Source organism: Galeopterus variegatus, unplaced genomic scaffold (assembly GCF_000696425.1).
Source record: "Galeopterus variegatus unplaced genomic scaffold, G_variegatus-3.0.2 Scaffold539, whole genome shotgun sequence".
In the NCBI taxonomy this organism is placed as follows: Eukaryota; Metazoa; Chordata; class Mammalia; order Dermoptera; family Cynocephalidae; genus Galeopterus; species Galeopterus variegatus.
The window spans coordinates 276717-296676 of NW_007726650.1; the positions used below are offsets into that span (position 1 = coordinate 276717).

Genomic DNA, 19960 nt, shown 5'->3' on the forward strand with positions numbered 1-19960 from the left:
ACTGGAAAGCTAGTCAAGAGGAGCCTGTCCTCCAGGGAGGTCCCTGCTTCTCAAGAGATCTTCCAGTGCAGGAGAGAGGACAGAAATAAACACATGAGTATGTGGACCATGCTGGCACTTTGTGTACTTGAGTTCTCCTAACAACCCTATGAGCAAGCATTTTAGGGAGGAGGAAATCAGGCTCAGCAAGACTAAGTAACTTGCTTGAAATCCTGTAAATGGTAAATAGCAAAACCATGACTGAAATTTCAGTATGCCTGGTTTTAGAACCTGCTCTCTTCTCATTGTATAGTCTCTCTCCTTCTGGGGACTGTTCAGCACCAGCAGAAATGGGGGATGATGACAAAGGGAGGGTGGGATGAGCACTTGTAAGCATAGGTCATTTGTAAATTGAGGATTGTCTGCATATTGATACGTTGACTTAAACCCTGTGTAGACAGACATGATTATTAATGTTTTTTGCAAAAATAATGGCGTGATTTAGCAAACCTTCCAAAGAGGACTAGTAATGGAATTCCCCATTTGGAAATCATTAATGCAAATGACTTATTTTTAACCATCTTTTAGATCAGTCAGAAACAGGGTGAGTTGTCCAGAACAAGGTTATTTATTTTTTGAAAACATGTCTAGTTTTGTCTGTTTTTAAAAGTCCTTCTCTGTAAAATGCAGCCAAATTCCACTGCAAAAACTCCTTTGTTCACGTAGTAGTTCCAGTATTTCCAGTCATTCCCAGAGGCCAGGAGCTATGCCAAGGCCTAGAGTTTCCCTTCATGTCACTGTGGTTACTCAAAGAACCTTTGCCTTATATAAGTTTGTATCAGTTTGTTGGCTTGTCTTTAGGATGTTGCATGTTTTCTGTTTTGGGAAGTGTTCGGGGTTTTAATTTTGTTGGGGGAGAGGGAACTCAGTATGGTGTCACTAAGGCACCTCAACTTGGAGCTAGGTCCTGGCTGCCTCCTGAGTTCTCACTTGGGTTCTGTCCAGGTTCCCAGTGTTTATTGCTTCTCTCACTGCTCATTAACTGCCAACCAAGAACGGCCCCTGGAAACTGAGGAAACCAAGATGAGCAAAAAAGCTCTCAGTAAAATTGTGTTGAGGAAGGAGGTTAGAAGCATGTTTTTAGTAAAATGAAATTTGGGGATTATCCATGGCTTTATTTAGGCTAACCATGTCTATACTATTCTGATTAAGAAAAATTCTCTGCGTTTTAATGGGTCGGTATGGATTTTATAGTTAAAAATATAACTTCAATGTACTTCCTAGCCTATTTTATTGTTAAAAACAATTTTATCCAGGAATGGAAATAGAGTTGTAGGGCCCTGAATTCTGACTGGGCTACTAGGAGACTGTTGTAATCAAATACTTTCCACTATAGAATTATTTTAATCACTTACATAAGGTGATTGTATATAATGATCTTTCCAGGCCTGGTTGACTACATATTTTATTTAACAAATTAATTGATGGGTGAATCCTCTAACAACCATGGTTGTTATCAACCAGTGATGTTTTTGCTTATTTATGGATGTCTCTCATATTCAAATTCTAAAAGGTGACTTTTCACCATTAATTTGTAAATATCATTATAATTGTTTCTGCCCATCAATTGTTTTGTTTTTTGTTTTGATTTGAAAACTATTCTGTTTGAATACCTCTTTGTTTTTTTCTGTCATTTGTCAGTCAACTTTGTCAGTTCTGAAACCAAACCATTTTGTGCATTCTGAGTCACTTGCTATTAGATTCATTTTTGGTCGAAATTTTTCCTTTTCGCTCACTGATGGGATGATGAGCTTAGTGTGTTGGACTCCTGCTCAAAGGGGATGCTAGTGGCATAACTGGAGGGAATAACTTTACATCCTTTTGTACAGTGTCTGGGTGGAATTGTTGAAGGACAGGAGATTTTTCTCCAGCAGAAGAGAGACATTTCCCCCTTTGGTAGGGAAATCTCACACTCCAGGTCCTTTGACACATCACTGACTGTTGGAGAGCATGAAGCCCGTGTTTACTGCTGGTTCTTGGGTGTTAAACAGCCCTACACTGCTTTTATTGTACCATTAATTGCACTTAATGCAGCTGCATTTCTAGTATGCTTGGCTAGGCTCTGAAAATTAAGTAGAGGGTACTTTGTTATAAAATTCACTGTAATGAGCTCTGGTGGGACAGGGTCTGTTAAGTTTGAAATTACCTCGGGCCATTTCTAAAGGACTTCTTAAAATATTTCACATCTATAAAAGTTTGTAACTAGATAAATAGCCATGGAGAGTGTGAGGCCAGGCAGAGGGAAATCCACATTTCTCCTCAGTGCATCTTTGATAAAATATGGATGTTTTGAATATTTAAGAGTGGTATTTATTTTCTACATTCTTCTTTGCCTCCTGCAATTGTTAATTTCACCTTTTAGGCTGTCAGTACATGTGCTCAGGTTTAGCTGTTTTGCATTATGGTTTATATACACAGATTTTTTTTCCCCATTTATTTTTTCTTTTGAATCCAAATCATACATCAAACTGGAATAAAAATAGTATCCCCCTCTGGGTGTACATAAATTGGTTCAAGAAGGGGTCACAACTCTAAGAACAGAAACACTGAAGAGACAGCTAAAACTATTAGTCAATTAGTTTAATGTTACCACTACCAACCTGGGCCTGAAACAGATTCTTGTACCTGGCTAATAGATGCTTAAAATGACTTTAATTCCCCCAGTATTCTTGGCCTATATGACTGACTGCTGTAATACTTTGTGGCTAATAAAATTTCAGAGTGACTAATTTACCGGGTAGTTTTACCAAAACATCCAAGTAAACCATACATACTCATTAGAGACAGGTCCAGAACATATTCCCTGAGGACTGATTTGAAAAACCTTGCTGGGATCAGCCTCACTGAGCTTTAGATGCACCAGCACAAATCAGGTGGAGGATCTTCTATGGTTTTAGTGCAGCAATTTATCTGAGTTTTGTAGTTAAAGTTTGAGCATGAGGTAATTAGAGCCCTCCAAGCTTGAAATTCATGAACCTTATTCCCCCTTTAATAGACTCTATACAAGCTTGCCAAGCTTGCTGTTTGACGGATATATATGGAGGCTTTGTTAAAAACCTCCAGTCAAAATGTAGTTTTAAAAAATTAATAATCATATACATTGTATATTGACAAAATAAAAAATTAAAAAAAAAATTCAAAATCGGTTTTCTTTTATTTTTAGCTCTTACATGTGTAAACAGGGAAGGTTGCCACATGTTGGTACCAAGGGCCAGTCGGCAGTCTGTTGTGCCCTTTGGAAATACTCACTAGTCAATAATCAAATACTGGCAGTGGTGCAGCAGCACACCTGCTGTCCAGACGGGTCTGACAACAAACATGACACAACCACTCAGGACTGAAAAAGAGAGGGGGCAGAAAGCTGTGGGCTATTTGGTTTCTTCCCCTGAGTATCCCTCTTGGCAAAAAATGGGAGATAACCTTTATGCCACCACCATTTTTACAGTAGGAGTGCTTGAGTATATGTGTCTCTGCATTAGGCAGTCATAATTTAATCAAACTTCCCAGTATGTACCATGTGTCTATTTCTTAGAAGTCAAGAATATAAATACAGATTTTTAAATATGTGTATAGACACATGCACACATGCATATACATGTATGTATGTGCCAAATGCAAGACATCATACCACCTTTCTTCATTTACTCCCATAAAGGATTATTATGCTAAAAGTCCCTAATTTAGAATCTTAGAATCAATGTTCAACTGTCATCTGAAGGATTTTCACATATGCAAAGATATTCCACCTCTAATAACTGATTTTATTACTCCCATTTGTGAGCAAGGTCATGACATGTGGTTTGCTCTATAAAATCTGCAGAGTTTTTTTGTTTGTTTTTTAATTTACAAATGATTTTTAGAACAAGATTTGAGGAAGGGGAAAGGAACTAACATTTAGTGAACACCTCTTATGGTTCAGACACTGTACAAGGCACTTTACATACATTATCTCATTTAAGCCTTCAACAAAATGCTGAAGTAGATGGTAATATGTTCATCTTTCTGGTAAGCATCTTTCTCTGAGATTTTTCTAAATGGCTCAATGACACACACAACCTAGGAAGTGAGAAGGTCCATTTATATAATACCACTTTGGTAACTTTCTTTAATCCTCTTCATCAAAAGCATCTACCAGCACCCAGTTTTATTTTGCTACAGAGAGATTAAAAATCCAGGTTGAATTAAGATTTATTTTTTTCATACTATTTGTTAGGTATATGCTAAAAAACTGTCATGAACATTGCCATTTAACCCTTACCACGAGTCTTAGGACAGGGTGTTATTGTCTTACTCTGCAGATTGGGAAACTAAGATCCAGATGTCAAGTGTCTGATCCAGGTTCACCAACTAGTAAATTACAGAGCTGTTACTAGAAATAAACGTTTCTGACTCAAAGAATTGTGCTTTTTATACTAAACTACAGCTGCCTTGCCATCTTTTAAGTACTCCTAAATGCTTGTAGACAAAGATGAATAAAAATTTCAACATCCTTTGAGAACAGAGCTAGAGTTATGTTGATACTAACTATGGAAGTTCTTTCTAAAAAAAGTGAAATCAGTACATGAGGTGAATGAACTAAAGACAATATACAGAACTTCATTGCAACTGTGGGTCAAAGTCTGTAGAAAAGGAGGTAGCAGCAGTGCTGCAAATGAATAAAAGTTAAGTTAATCCTAGGAAATAAAAGTGACAACGTAGTCCGTCTCAGATTCTGAGAGCCTCAAAGCAAGCTGTCTTGGAGAGGGAGAAAAGAGAAAAGAACTGAGGGAGCCAGATGAGAGGGGTTAGGTGAGCGTTTAGTATTTTCTTCTGAGTACTGAGAATGAAGTTTGTATAAACAATATTTTTGAGATTCCAGAAAAAAATTCTTTCTCTCTTGCCACCAGGAAAATTCAACCTCACTGAAGATGAGGCGATTGCTTCTGTAAAAAATATATCTTGGGAAACAGGGCCTTCTTTTCTCCAACACTTAGAAGTTTTGGCTTCTACAAGTGAACAGATATGATGTCGATGGGGGGGAGGGGGAGAGGGAGGGAGAAAGAGGAATTGGTAAAGGGACACGAAAATCAACTGCATTGTATATTGATAAACTAAATAAGTAAATATCTCTGTATAGTCTATTGTATGATCAAGTAATAAAAACAGACTTATCTCAAAAAATACAAAACAAAATGAAAAGAAGTCTTGGCTTCTTTCTTCACTGGTTAATCAAAATTCATTAAATAATGCAGGAGGAGTACTAGGTTTTTCTTTCCCTTTTCAATTGCTTTTTCCAACAACCACAAAAAAAAAGGCATTTTAGTTTTCTTTGATTACTTTATATTCTTTTAGCTCACACCTGGCTATGTTAATAATCTCTTGCAATACTTGCCTGTGGGTATTTGACAGGTCTTGGCTGCAAAGATGAAATACTTACTGACTTTATGATCCAGGAAATGTAGGGGCTCCAAAAGCAATTCCAGGAAACTCCTCTATGACATTTAAAAAGTTTTTTCCATGGGAAGAGATACGAAGACAGAGTGACTTGGAGCCACCTGGACCAGGAGAGACATCCTCGTTGATGAATGAAGTGATGGACAATATTGGAGCCTTGAAACAGTGTCACCCCAAACTGGGGTCCTGCACTTCTTGTAGCATATTGGCATCTTTGTAAACCCATGTATGTGGAGTTCCATGTCTTCATGAAACTGGCAGGAAGTCAATCCAGCAGTGAAGACCAGGGTCTTTGTAAAGAATGCTTGATTTCCTATTGACATAGTGGAGAAAACTGAGACAGTTCTGAAATAATGAGCCTGCAGTACCAGCAGGATAGAGACTCATGAACAGTGGGGGGAAAGGACGAAGTTTTCAGGGGAATAATGATGGCATGGGTTTCGGAACATTCAGACAGCTTTTCTTATCGAAGTACACTTCGGAGCATGGATTGTAGATCATTATGTTGTTTGACCATCATCTAGAAGAACTTGATCTGAAGCTGAGATTTCTACCCAGGTGTCAGGGCCACCACACCATAGTTCATCATTTTTGACGATTCAGATTACAGTAAAATATTGAAATTTAAAAAAATAATGTGTTGCCTATTTCTCAGCATTATCTAAATTCTGGGTAATTTCACAACTTCTTTTAAGGGTTTTCCATTTTTCTCTATCTCATGGCTGTTGCTTGCTTCTTTCTCTCAGTGTATAAAATCCTCGAATCACTTTAAAAAAAATCTTTACACCCTGGATATTTTTCCACTACTCTCCTTGCCCAGCTTTCATCCTTTACTCTCCTTCCTTCCCCTTTCAAATTTCTAGAAAAGGAATGTAAAGTATGTAACTCTTTCTCACCTCTCATTTATACCTCAACTGACTGCAGTGCCCCCGTCCAGGGTCTTCAGTGCTCTCCATGACCTTTGACAGAATCAGTGAGTCTCTTCCTCTTTCTAGGACACCACTGCCTCTTTATCCACCTCCTACCCATCTGGCTGCTCATTCTCAGGCTTTTTGCCGGCTCCCCAGCCTCCCCTCCCCATAAATGCAGATGTTCGCAGGTGAGGCTCCCAGCCTCTCCCCATTCTGTCCTCCCATGGCTTCTGCTCCCACCTGTATGCTAATGACTTGCAGCCAAATCCTCATCTCTGCCAAGAACTCGATCCTGAGCCTCAGGCACCTGGGCATCTCAATGAGGCTATGCTAAAGACACTTCTAGTTCAGTGCCCCCATATAATCCTTAAGACCTTCTTGCCTTCCTAACTCTGCTAGCATAGGGAGTGAAGGAACCATCTGTACTGTTTGCTAACCCAGACCCTTGGAGTCCAGACTGGTCTCTCCCTTTTCCCTTATTAGTCAGTCACAAAGCTCTCTGAGTCCTACCTGCTAAATACTGTAACTTATTTACCAGGATCAACATCTCATCTTTTCTTGCCTAGACTGCACAGTAGCTACATTTTTGTCTTCCTCAAGACACACTTCTGCCCTCTGCCCCACTGCTCTGGTGATACAACACACATGTGCTCGTGTCCCTCCCTGCTCAAATTTTTCAAATGGATCCCCATTACTGTGCATAAACCGTAAACTCCTGTGCAGGGCTTGTGCGGCTGTCTGTGATGAGGCCGTCTGTGAGCTGGCCGGTAGCTGTCTCCCGACATTTCCTCCCCTCCGCATGGGTCGCCCATGGCTGACTCCCTTTGTGCTGTTCTGTGTGCTCTTCTCTCTCCCTGAGCACACCTCTCACCTCCACCAACCCATGGCTTGTTTGCCTGGAAACCTTTTTTAGCCCACGTACCCTGTTCTCTCTTACATCTTTGAATTTCACTAGATTTAGATGCTCCTTTTCCTGGGATTCTGCAAGTAAACCATTACTTTGTTACAGTTTTTAGTTCTCTCTCCTGAGTCTCTAAGTTCCTTAAGGGCACTGACTCCTTGTCATTTCCTGAGCCTGATCATCTCCTGGCTTAGGGCCTTTATACATCCTCTTCCCTTCACCTGGACATCACTTTACTCAGATGCTGTATCCTCATAGAGGCCTCCCCTAATCTTCCTACCCATTACAGTGACCTCTGTCACCTCTTTCCCCTTCCCCCTTCATTTTTCTTCATACTGCTTCTCATATATCAGTGTGCTTGTATTATTGTTGTTGTTGTTATTGTTGTTGTCTGACTCCCCCACTATAATGTCATCTCCGTGCTGTCATGTTGGTCTGTTTCCTTTGTTCATTTTTTTTTTTTTTTCGTTCTTTTTGAGACCGGCCGCACTGTGCTCAGCCAGTGAGCACTGTGAGCGCACCGGTCATCCCTATATAGGATCCGAACCCGCGGCGGGAGCGCTGCTGCACTCCCAGCGCCGCACCCTCCCAAGTGCACCACGGGCTCGGCCCCCTTTGTTCATTTTTTGATGGCCTACCGCCTCACACTTAGTAGGCCCTCAGTGAATATTGAGATTAATGATTGAATTACATCCTTTTTAATTGACATAATACCTGGCACAGAGTAAACACTCAGTGAAGGTTTATTAACAGAATAAACACTGAGTATATATTTGACCATGGTTAAATAAACTCCCATGCCTGAACCTACCTCACTGAAGAGACCAGTGGCTTCTTGGAAAAAAGAAGCAAGACAGCTGGAAGACAGATAAAAATGACTGGCTAGTGGCGAAGTCCGTTCTCATCAGAATTCTGGTTCAGTTATTCAGTTCAGATTTTTGGCAAGTGATGCAGATTCTTTTTCAGAAAATGTTGATTGATTGCACAGTTGTACCCACTTCATTTGCAAACCTTCATTATCTCTTTTTCCTTTCCTCCCTCTGTCTGCATTTAGAAGGGGAGGAGCAGTGTATAATTCCACAAGGCAATTTTTGTGAATAAACCAACTAACAGGCTGCTGCTTTCTGTCTCACAGTCTCCACATGGAATACAAGTGTCTGCCCTAGCTGTGTATTCTCCCTTCACTGAATCTCCTTGCATTCATTCATTTGAGTATTCATTTGATTACTTACTCATTCATTCAGTGGATCAGTTGTTCAGTCCCACTGATGGTACAGGGCATATGTGGATGCTTGGCTCTTGCTTAAAGCAAGAGTTCTTGACCTGGGGCCTATGGATGGGTTTCAGAGGCTCTCTGGAATTTCTGTAATTGCATAATGCAAAGTTTTGTGTCTGAATATTGTCTTAGGAAGAGGGTTTGCTTAAGCAGCTCTGCTATCCAGTATAGAAACATGTTAACCTCTAACAGAGAAAGGCTTGAACTCAGCCTTTAATCTATATAATAGGTCCTCAAGTTAAGTTTTTTCTTAATACAATTCACGGTGGTGGTAAGTGTGAAAGTATATGCTTGTATGTATTATTGACTCTTGGTCTGACAGCCTTGTAAGCCTGCTTATTAATATGTACACTCCAAATAGTGCTCATCTGTCTTATTTAGTTTTTAACTTTGCCTAAATCATAGCCTCTGTAGGTCCCCAAGAGGCAGACAGCAATGGTAATGCAGCGCTGGATCTGCTAACTTAAGCAAGACCTAGCTCCTGCTCAGTAACCATTGATAATTGTGTGGGCTTTTGTTTATATGAAATCAGAGGGAAGATGGTGGGGTTGTAAGAGCCAGTTTTGGTTTCCAGTGGTGGTGGCTGTGTACGTTTACCTAATCAAGTTATGTCTGAGGCATTCAGCATCTTAAAAGGAATGCCAATTACTGCTAGAATAGGGCATGAGTGAATCCTTCAAAAGAAAATTCAGTGGGCAGTTGCTGACACTTGGTGAATTGCTGGCTCTTTGCCTGAGTGTGTGTGAAATGTTTGCACTGATTTCAGGCCCTGATTGCAGTTGGCTCACAGGGTTTGTGGTGACACTATAGATTTGATATCACACCATAGGAAAGGCAGAAGCTGGTGACAAGATACAGGGGAAGAAATTCCTAATATTCCTGTTGAAATTGGGATAAAGACAGTCATTGAGAAAAGTCATTTTGGGCCCAGTGTCTGCTTTTCATAATAAGGAGGAGGGAGCTGACATGTGCTAAGTACCCCCCGTGGGCACTGTGCTCTGGAGTGCTCATTTACTCACAGGATTTTTGGTGCGCCTTCTGTGTTCTGGGCCCTAGTCTAACTGCGCGTTTTCGGCAATGTGCACAATGATTCCTCTGGCTTCTGAAGGTACCATGCTAGTAGGGGAGATAGTATGCAAATAAGTCCCAGGAGGAAAATTAAAGCAGAGCAGGGTATGTCACATGCCCTCACAACTGCTCTAAGAGGCATTAACCCTTTTGACAGAATGGGAAATTGAGGTCCATGAAGCCTAATTTTTCCAAGACCACCGAGCTAATTAGGGATAAACAGAGGATTTAGAACTCATTCTGCCTAACTCTAGAACCCAAATCCTTTCCTCTGCACACAACTGTCTCACAATAATGTGATCCCTCCCACTGAGCTTCCCCTCCAAGCAGAGAGGACAAGCAGCATCTTGGGCAGGAATCAGAGACCCTACAATAAGGCATCTGAGTCACAAGAATCCCCTTCAAAACTCTGAGGTGACATCACAATCTGGTTGGTGTTTCAGCTGCCTGGCACAGTGTCAAGCTGGGTACTGTGATGTGGGTGTGGACTTAAGTGGCTTTAATATAAAAGTGGTATTTAAGTAGATCGGGAGATAGAACTGTAATGTGGGGGTTTTAGACAGCACTGAGTAGATACTTGTCCTCCTGAGTACAACTGTGTGATTGTTAAGCTGCAGTATTGAGCCCCAAGAAGGCACTGAGTAGGGGGGTCCCAACTCTGAGTGTGACAATCCATTGGTTACAGCTCAAGGAAAAGCAACTTGTAGTGAGCAAGATGCTGAGCCTGGAACCTTGCATGTGCAGCTGCGTTCATGTACATTTCCCTTGCCTTCATGTCTGAATGTGGGTCCCAGGATCCTGACTATTGTAGTTCACTGCTCATGTGACCTCACCCCCTCACCCCAGATCCAGCAGTACCCAATTCTGAGGCCTTTCTTTGACTCACTTCTCTCTGCCCACATCCTGAGTTGAGAGTTGATAGTTGCGCATTTATTACATTTTATTTATTTGTGTGTCAGTCTCCCTGCTAATCTCTGATCTATGGAGGGTCAGGATGATTTCTTTTCACTTTTATATCCTCTGATATAGTAGCCAGCACAGAATAGAGGCTCAACAAATACTTTGCATGGATGCTTTTAGCTTCCTTCTGCCAACATATCTAAAACTGGAAATGGGAGCCTAGCTTACATCTCTAGCAGTTGGGTCAATGTGGTTAATTTCTTCCATGTTACAAGACTTCACTAAGTTTTGGAAGAATAAATGTAATACCATAATCTGAGATTGTTGAGCTTTGGAAATGGATCAGAATGACTTTTCAATAGCAGGCTCTGTGATATGCAGAGCCTTGACTCCTTTGGGCCAACATCCCACTGCTTTACGGAGCTATTTATGGTGACTGTTCTTTTGGCAGAAAGTAAGTTACTGAGTGTGCTCTCAAGCACTGATGTGGCCCAAAAGCTGGAGAGAGAGAGTATGATTGAACATATGAATGGACAAATAAGAAAGAGGAGAGGGAGAGGACAAAAGACATCTCCTTCTTTCTCCCACAGAAACACAAGCTACCTCCTACAGATCCAGGGTGTCTTAGTTCCTTCTCATATCAGTGGCTAGGAAAGCCCTGAGGATGGATAGAGCATTAGACTGGAAGTAATAAGGTTGTGCCTGACTTACCTCAGTATTTGTAGCAGATGTTATGAATGTCGTAACGTGAAGCTTTGGGATCAAACCTAAAAAAAAAAAAAAAAGACAAAGATAACAGATGTGGACCTCTTCCTTTTACCAGCAAGTGCAATTGACAATGCACTAGTTCAATGGTAATCCCCACTCCTTCCTACCGGGCAGATTCATGCCACTAACAATGTGCCACTGGGGGAAGAAGGGGTGACAGTAGTAATGCAGCACTCATTGGAAAGCCTTTTAAGACAGTCTGCCAAGTGAAAGTATAATAATTCTTCCCTTCCCTCCCCTCCAGGATGGGGGAGAAGCATACCAAATTTAATCCCCATTAAAAATTTAAACTACTCAAGATATTTTTTAGTGTATTCATAGGGAAGGTAATTTCTACTAATTAAAGGACAAGTATTAAACTTTCCAATGTTGGTGCTGGATTCAAATCCCAAATTTGATGTGTTCTTTCTGGTTTTTCTTTTGAGAACTCTGGTCAAAAAGTACTTGGTGTCTTTCTATGGATCGTGGGCTTAATTTTTGAGAGATACGTGGTATTCCCACCTGATATGCACAGGGGAGGTGACTTTTAGAGAAAAATGGTCATTGGAAGAAGAGGAATTAAAAGAACAACAAACGAAGCAGCTCTAAACTAGAGCCTGAAGATTGTACTCAGAAAGCAGAGCGAGCACCTTGTTACATCAGGAATCTGTTTAGGCTTGGAGCCCAGACAAGTGCCTGTGATGCCCATTCTGTGAATCCCACTGGGCTCTCATAACACACAGTACTGCCTGCTTTGGTGACTTACGCATAGTGAGCTTGGTATCCTGAGGATCCAGCAGAGTGCCTACCTCATCATGTCTGCTGCTGCAGCCGGAAGCCAAACTAAATTAGATTCTATCTTCTTGCTGAGTTCATGTTAGGTAAAAATCAAGACTCTTTACTACTCAAAGATTCTCCTGTTCTATATTCTTTATTCTAAAGTCACTTTATAACTGTCTCATTCTCAAACCTTCCCCCGATTAAGAGAGGGGTACAACCTAACATATCCCATATTTCTGCTGGGAGTCAGAAATCGAAAGAAATCAGAAAGACAGAAATCAATTTTTGTCATGATCAATTTTTTAGTCTTTTATTTAATTCGTACTCCCTCCACTGTGTAAAGAGAATTAAATAGTTAACTTTAAACTTTGTATTCAAAAGCAATCCCTGTGACATCAAGTTATTAAAGCCAATAAATACACTCAGAAAAGCTCTGGATGTCTTTTAAGTTCTTAAGGGCTAAAGACCTTTAAAAAGTACCCTCTTTTTATATACATTGTTATTTTGGAATAATTGAGAAAGCAAAATTGGAATGATTTAGTAATAACTACCATTTTTAAAGTCCTGTTTGATTTGGAGTATCAGGAATGTAAGGCATGTCCTTGTCTGTTAGGCCAGTCCCTTCCCAGCCCCCTTGCAGCTCTCGAGGACTTCCCCCATGTACCCCACTCTCCAAACCTCAGCCCGGGCTGTGGATCATGCCTGCATTTTCCTGAGGTTCCGTCCTCAGAGATGTTGACTGTCAGGGCTTCCTCATTCCTCAGGTGCTGTCACTACAAACAGCAGCTTAACCCACTGCCTTAAGAATTTATTTTCAAGGGGAAGTGTGGGTTCTCCTGTGAAAAATGTTGATCACCCTATATGTAGCTCCCATGAAGGACATACAGTAGTTCCTACATTAACTACTGTATTGTTGGAGAAAGGCCATTTTCCCTTTCTTCAGCTACAGATAGAGAAATATCTGCCTAGAAACTGTCATTTCCTTCAATGGAAAAGGAAGGCAGCATGGGCAGAGGGAATCTTTAAAATGGAAACTGTGCTAAAAAGATGTCCCTGTAATATGTTGCTGATCAAATATAGCAAAACGTTGTCAAGACTTATTACAGTGATATTTGGGTGCTATTTCACATTTAGAGGTCTATGCCATTTTGTTGTAGAAAATTGTAAAGAAAAGTCTCAGAAATTATATGAACACTGTATAATTTCTAAGAACATCAGATCTTCACTAAAAGATCTTTCGAACATTGTATGTTTTCCCCTTAGTTCTTTAGTAGTCAAAGCAATACACATAGGCTTCTTTCAGATAAACAGACATGGTTTCTTTTTCCCAAATTCAGCAACTCATTTATAAATATTAAAACTTTCACAGTCGTATCATCCTAATTATTTCCCTTAACACATTGAATCCACACTTAAATTGTGGAAGAAATTTAAATATGTGTTGCATCAAGGAACTTTGAATCAGCATAAGACTTCTTAAAGTTTTAATTATATTGTGAGATTGAATACCTCTTTTTTGTCTCAGTTTGTAATATAATGTGTTAATAGGTTCTGGGGATATGAATTATGAAGATTATTTTTAGTTTTTTAAATCTTCTAAATATGAATTTAAAAAATAAACGCAAAAATTTACTACTCATGAATACAGGAGGTTTTTTCCCCCATGTATTTGATTTTAATCATGCACTCACATGCCTGATTAACAATTCTTGTCCCTGTTTCTCTTCTCTGGTCATTGGTTATCCTGTATGTTAAATGGCAGAAATTAACCTTGTTGAAAGTATATTGAAAAGGCATTGTTATTATTTGTTTTTAGATGTTTACATGATGCATTGCATGAAAACTCCACATCCAGTGCTTTCAACAGGAGTTTCAATTATAGTGTTGCTGTATGGGTTAAGCTATACCCAGTACTAACTATTTCAGTGCCTCTTCTCCAAACCTGAAACTCCCCCAGTGTCTAAGGAACGCAGAAACACTGAGGAGTTCAGTGTTGAAAGAATGCAATTTGTGAACATGGGAAGCAGGCAAAGCTGTGAGGGCCAGTTTCCAAACGAAGATTAAGTCCTGTATTCTAAGCAAACAGAAATTTTTATTTTGATAGGAAAACACAGACACACACACACACACGCGCGCGTGCGCACACTAATGCATACCTCATATGTTGCTGAGACTCCTAGGAACCCCCGCCCCCAGCTTCCTTGGTCCCACTGTGAGGGAGGCTGAGATTCTTCAGGGGAAATCTCTCTCCTTTTTTTCAGTAGCTGTGGAAGGACTCATTAAGCATTCTGTGCTCCATTCTTTCCCAGACCCTGACTTTGCTTAGCCCAAGTGCTAAAGCTCAGGGGAGTGATGTGTGGGGATTCCATTGAGCATGCCCTTTCATCCTCCCTTCCCCCAGGCTCAGTGTGGAAACACATCCTTGCCCCTTGGATGAAGGATGCAGAGGGAAGCCATCAGAGGTGACCTGGCAAGACGCTCGCTTTTTTACTAGGGGGATAGTTCCATTCTTGAGATACTAGTTGCAGAACTTTAAGGCTACTGTTCACCTATGAGAAAGTACCTCTGAAATGGTATTCCCTATCTGCCAATGAGTATGTTTTCCTAGTAAAACAATCCATTGGAAACCCTGCTTCACAGCGTCATACTCATGTCCACTTTTCAATGTCTTTTTCAAGTGACCCCCTCCACAGCAGCCCCTCTGCCACCCCCCACCATGGTCCACCCTCCCACTCTGAGCTGTGCTGGCGAGGCACTGAGATGGGGAGGGTTGTGACGGGAAAGGGCAAGCAAGGCAGGACACAGGCAAACAGGGATCGTGACTTTCCTCTTTTATTATGTGTCCACTGAGCTGTCCTGTTTCTGTTTTGTAATGGGTTCTTCCATGGCAAGCTGACCTTTTGGCTGAATAGGTCAAGCTCCTCCGGAGTGCTCATCCTCAGTCTTGCTCACGTTCCCCTCTCCCCTGAGGTGAGGCGCGCTGGTTAGGAACACGACTGGGAGTGAGTGGTGTATGTCCTGAAGGGCGGTTGTCTTACACTGCACTGAGTTAATGCCCAAAGACCACCGTGTGAGGTTATGCTGAAGAGTCCAGATTAGAACATTTTTGTTGACATTGTTGAGATGCAGAACTAATTTTTCAGATACTTGTTTCAGACTGGGGTTTTTCTGTGTCTTCCACTTTTTAATACAAGGCCAAATGAACAGTCCTAATGATTCATCATATCATTTTGGATTTCTGGAAAAGAATCAGAATTTCTGTAGTTGACATTTATAAAATCAAAAACCCTTTTCTGTATGATATGTATTTAATTTAAAGTCTCTTAAAACTCTACATGTTTTATTTCTAACCCTTGTAAAACATGAGATAGTAGGGTTGCGGTGTTTATTGATAATTATATGCTGGGCCTGATTTTATTTTAAATTGCTTAAAATTTTCAACTGTTTATAGGCTTCATAACACCAATTACCTTATAATAGTTAGAGGTTTTCAGCATCAATAGGCACTCAGTAAATGTTGAATCAAATTTTAAATTTGAATTACTATAGTTGATTTTTTTTTTCTTATATCAGTTTGTATAAGCTGTTCAACTTACACAGTTCTCACATGTCACCGTCAGAGCTAGTGGCATAATTGTCCTAGACAAGGGATTACACATTCCATTTATTTAGCAATGTCTCTGTGTGTGTTGTGTGTATAGGAGGGTACTTCAAAAAGTTCATGGAAAAATAGAATTGAAAGATAATATGAATCTTTCCATGAACTTTTTGAAGTACCCTCCTATACACACAACACACACAGAGACATTGCTAAATAAATGGAATGTGTAATCCCTTGTCTAGGACAATTATGCCACTAGCTCTGACGGTGACATGTGAGAACTGTGTAAGTTGAACAGCTTATACAAACTGATATAAGAAAAAAAAAATCAACTATAGTAATTCAAATTTAAAATTTGATTCAACATTTACTGAGTGCCTATTGATGCTGAAAACCTCTAACTATTATAAGGTAATTGGTGTTATGAAGCCTATAAACAGTTGAAAATTTTAAGCAATTTAAAATAAAATCAGGCCCAGCATATAATTATCAATAAACACCGCAACCCTACTATCTCATGTTTTACAAGGGTTAGAAATAAAACATGTAGAGTTTTAAGAGACTTTAAATTAAATACATATCATAGATCAGATGAAACAGGGACCTTGCGGCAACAATAAGTGTACATCGTGTCTGGGCTACTGAATGGTTTCAGAAACAATGCATTACTTTTCTGAGGACAATGTACCTCATTGAGGAAATGCCCCTTTAGTTTTTCTTTAGAAATTAATAAGACTTTTTAAACACAAAGAGATTAACATGGAGAAACAAAATAACTGTGTTGGCATTATTCCTGAGTTATCAGATGATTGTCTCAATTCTCAAAATGCCAAATGTGATAGAATTGCAAGATAAGAAGTACATATTTAATGTCTATTCAGTTACCAATAATGCTAGAGTTAAAGCTGGGCTCCTACCGGGGCATAATGGACTCCTGTTTAACATATTTATGTTGGTTGTAAAATTAGGAACTGTCATTACAGCCCCACATCACCTGCATAAGTGCAAAACATATAAATCAAGAGAAGTTCTAGTGCCATAAAAATGCCATTGAATAGGTTATCATGAAACTACTTACAGGATACTTGTGTATTATGCTAACACGTATGGGGTGCACAATCAGATTTCTAGAGGATTTGAAGAACAAAGAATAACTATGCAGGTAGAACTCATGGATGTAAGACCCGATGAAGACGTTTATTTAGAGAAAAGCCTGAGCCCTAGTGGGGGAAAGGCAGGAAAACAAAGGCCATCAATAGCCTGGCTTGAATAAGCCCTGTGCACCGCACTGAAGACAAACTGCCTCTATGCTTCTAGAAGGCATTCGAGCTGCCATCTGTCCTTACTGGAGCTGGCCTCTCGGGCCTTCTAGTGAATAAACACTCTCCTTACATTTCCTATGGTATTTTAATATCCTCTCTAGCTGGTGGATGTTGCTCTTTTGGCCTCCTCTTCATCCAGTTCTTTGTAGAATAGTCCATATTCTATAAAATTAGTTTTCTTTTATGAGTGGTTTATTTTGAAATTTGTAATTGGAATCCCTGAATTACCTCCTAAATTATAAAGTATTAATAAGAAGCTTTCAAACCCTAATTATTGCCTCAAAAACAGAGTGGACACTTTTAGAAGTTTTTCAACTCCCCCTGTCCTTTCCAAAAGGCACCTACCCCCATAATCTTTAAAAATAAAAAAGGCTGCAGATTTTATTCATGGGGGATCATTCACACCAAGCTACCATAATGTGCAATTAACACTCTAGAAACTGAAAACAGTATTCATCAAGACAGCTGCATTATCAAAAATGCCAAAGGAGTTTTGAAGGGAGTAATGGGCATGTTAGAATAGGAAATTAATCAGAAACTCTCTCTCTCTCTCTCTCTCTCTCTCTCTCTCTCTCTCTCTCTCTCTCTCTCTCACACACACACACACACACACACACACACGCACGCACACGCACACACGCACACAGTAGTACTGGCTTAAGTATATCTGAATACTAAAATTTTAAAAATTCTATGTTTATACTTATAATAAAAATTAATCTCAGGACACATAACTGATTTTTTCTGTTTTAAGGTTATTAGTGTATGTTTTGCTTCTGAAGCAAATGAGGAGGTTGGAGTAGAGATCTCTAGGATCACTTCTAGCTGGAATATTCATTGGTAATAACCACTCTTCAATTATATTTAATAAATTTTCCCATTTAAAAAATGCCCCTTTTATTTTCCTCTTGCCAGTAATAATGATAATTAACACTCAGGTTATTTTCAAAGTGCCTTTCAGACATTGCAGACACTAAATTACAATTGCAGGGGTAAACTCCCTAATTTTGTACAGCACAATAATCATAACTGCATTTATATTGTAATCCCTACTAAACTATGGATCCAACTGACTGACTTAGTAACTTAAACAAAACAGAATTATCCCAGCAGTATTTTGCTGGGATTTTCTTGTCAAGTAGCTCAAAGTGTTTTAGAAGTAAGAAAGTAAGGGATTTTGATTTTATATTCAATTAATAGTATGTAGGCTTGCGAGAGCAGAAATTTATAATAATATTTTCAAGAAAAGCAGGAAGACATAAGGAATTTATTTGTTGGAAGCATAGAAAAGATCTGAATATTTTCCTTTATAAATGTCTGTAAAGCTAACAGATGTTTATGATGCTTGAGAACTAAAAAAAAGAAAAATAGAGAAAATACCCAGAACAGGTTTAAAAGCAAATTGGTATTCCATGTAAAAAAAAAAATTGTAAAGAGATGACCCTCAGTTCTGTATTCTACAATATCATGCATTAAGACCACTTTTGTGAAGGATTACAGCGGCTCTTTGAGTGGCAGGTGCCTGCAGGCAAAGCATGTGGGGTGTGCCAGGAAGAGGACAGACCTCAAGTAAGCAGGAGAACAGGAGTACTGAAGACCTCCAGATAAGAAACAGTCACTGACCTGGTCAGACATGCTGGCTAAGGGTCCACCTGGGCTTCTTGCTGGTCCTGTAGGAATACTTACATGTGACTATTCAGTAAATATGAAATCTAGCCATCTTGGGACATTTAACATTAGTGCAAATTGTCATTAATGTGTATCTCTTATCTGATACGTTGTGCCTATTAAATTGTGATAAAGTTATTACATTAAAAAATACAAAAAGTTTGCTGTTTGCTTTTTTCTAGCCTAGAGGATATGAAAAGTTTAGGCTTCTCTGGGGGGATAAGGCAGTATATAAATGCTTGAAAAATGTTAGTTGCGGCTGGCCAGTTAGCTTAGTTTGTTAGAGCACAGCCTTATAACGCCAAGGTCCCGGATTCAGATCTGCATACCAGCCAGCCACCAGGAAAAAAAAAGAAAAATGTCAATACCTTAATTTAAAGAAAAACAGTGTACTAATTTAAAGGAATTGGAATGTTCATATGTTTTTACTCCAGTATAAGAAAAACAAACCAAAAAGAAAAAATGTTTCTTAAAGTCTGAATGGTTTTTTTTTATGTTTTTAGAAGTTGGTTCTCTGAGTTGAAAATTCAACCTAGGCTGTATTCATACTCAGACAACTCAGAACCAAAATTTATACTGGATGATGTTTCTTTCAGATCTCATTGCTACAATAACTAGGTAGTCATGCAATTAGGAAGAAATTAAGCTGCAGGTATGAAATCAGAGCTCCAACTTAATTTTTCTTTTTTCTTTCCTTTCTTTCTATCTTTTTTTTTTAAGTTATAGGTGCACAACGAAGGAGAAGCCCCAGTGCACTAGCCATTGAAGTATTTGAAGCACATTTGGGAAGCCACATTTTGCAGGTACCTTTAAAAGAAAAAGAAGCTTGCTTACATTTTAGCAAAAAAAAAAATTCCACACATTTAGTCTTTTTTATAAATGTTTTCTATTTCAGCTATGAATTTGACTGTTGTTATTTTATCTTGGAATTCTGAAATTCTTATGCATTTATTTTTTTTTCTTTTTAGAAAGCCATCCCTTGAGAGAATATTAATGAGAAAGGGAGGGCAAGTATTATTTGTGCTGTAATAATTTAGATGAATTGCTCTATTTAGTTGATGCGCAATGTATAGTTAGCTGGCTGTTCCCAGAATGACAGTGTGCGTGCTGTATTTGTAAGTGAATATCTGTGTGTGTCTTTAGAGCTACCTATTGTTTTTGGAAGAGCAAAGTTTTGTTGTGAAAGTACTGTGACATTTTTATGTGTTGCCAAATTTCAGTTCTTTGCTTGAGTGTGTATTTGTAAGTGCTTTCAATCTTGATGTTTGCCTCCGCAAATTAGAAAATTTCTCAGGGTAAAATTTTAAAGTATAT

The 19960-nt window shown here is 39.3% G+C and overlaps 1 protein-coding gene across 1 annotated transcript in view; it reads left to right on the forward strand.

Annotated features, from left to right (window-relative positions):
• The window catches only part of LOC103588245 (neuronal PAS domain-containing protein 3-like), a gene marked incomplete at its 3' end in the record, with an annotated part of 508069 nt that overhangs the window by 161408 nt on the left and 326701 nt on the right, over positions 1-19960 (forward strand). The window contains exon 5 of the mRNA XM_008569870.1: positions 19367-19449. Coding sequence (XP_008568092.1) covers positions 19367-19449 — 83 coding nt within the window. The remainder of the gene's footprint in view (positions 1-19366; positions 19450-19960) is intronic.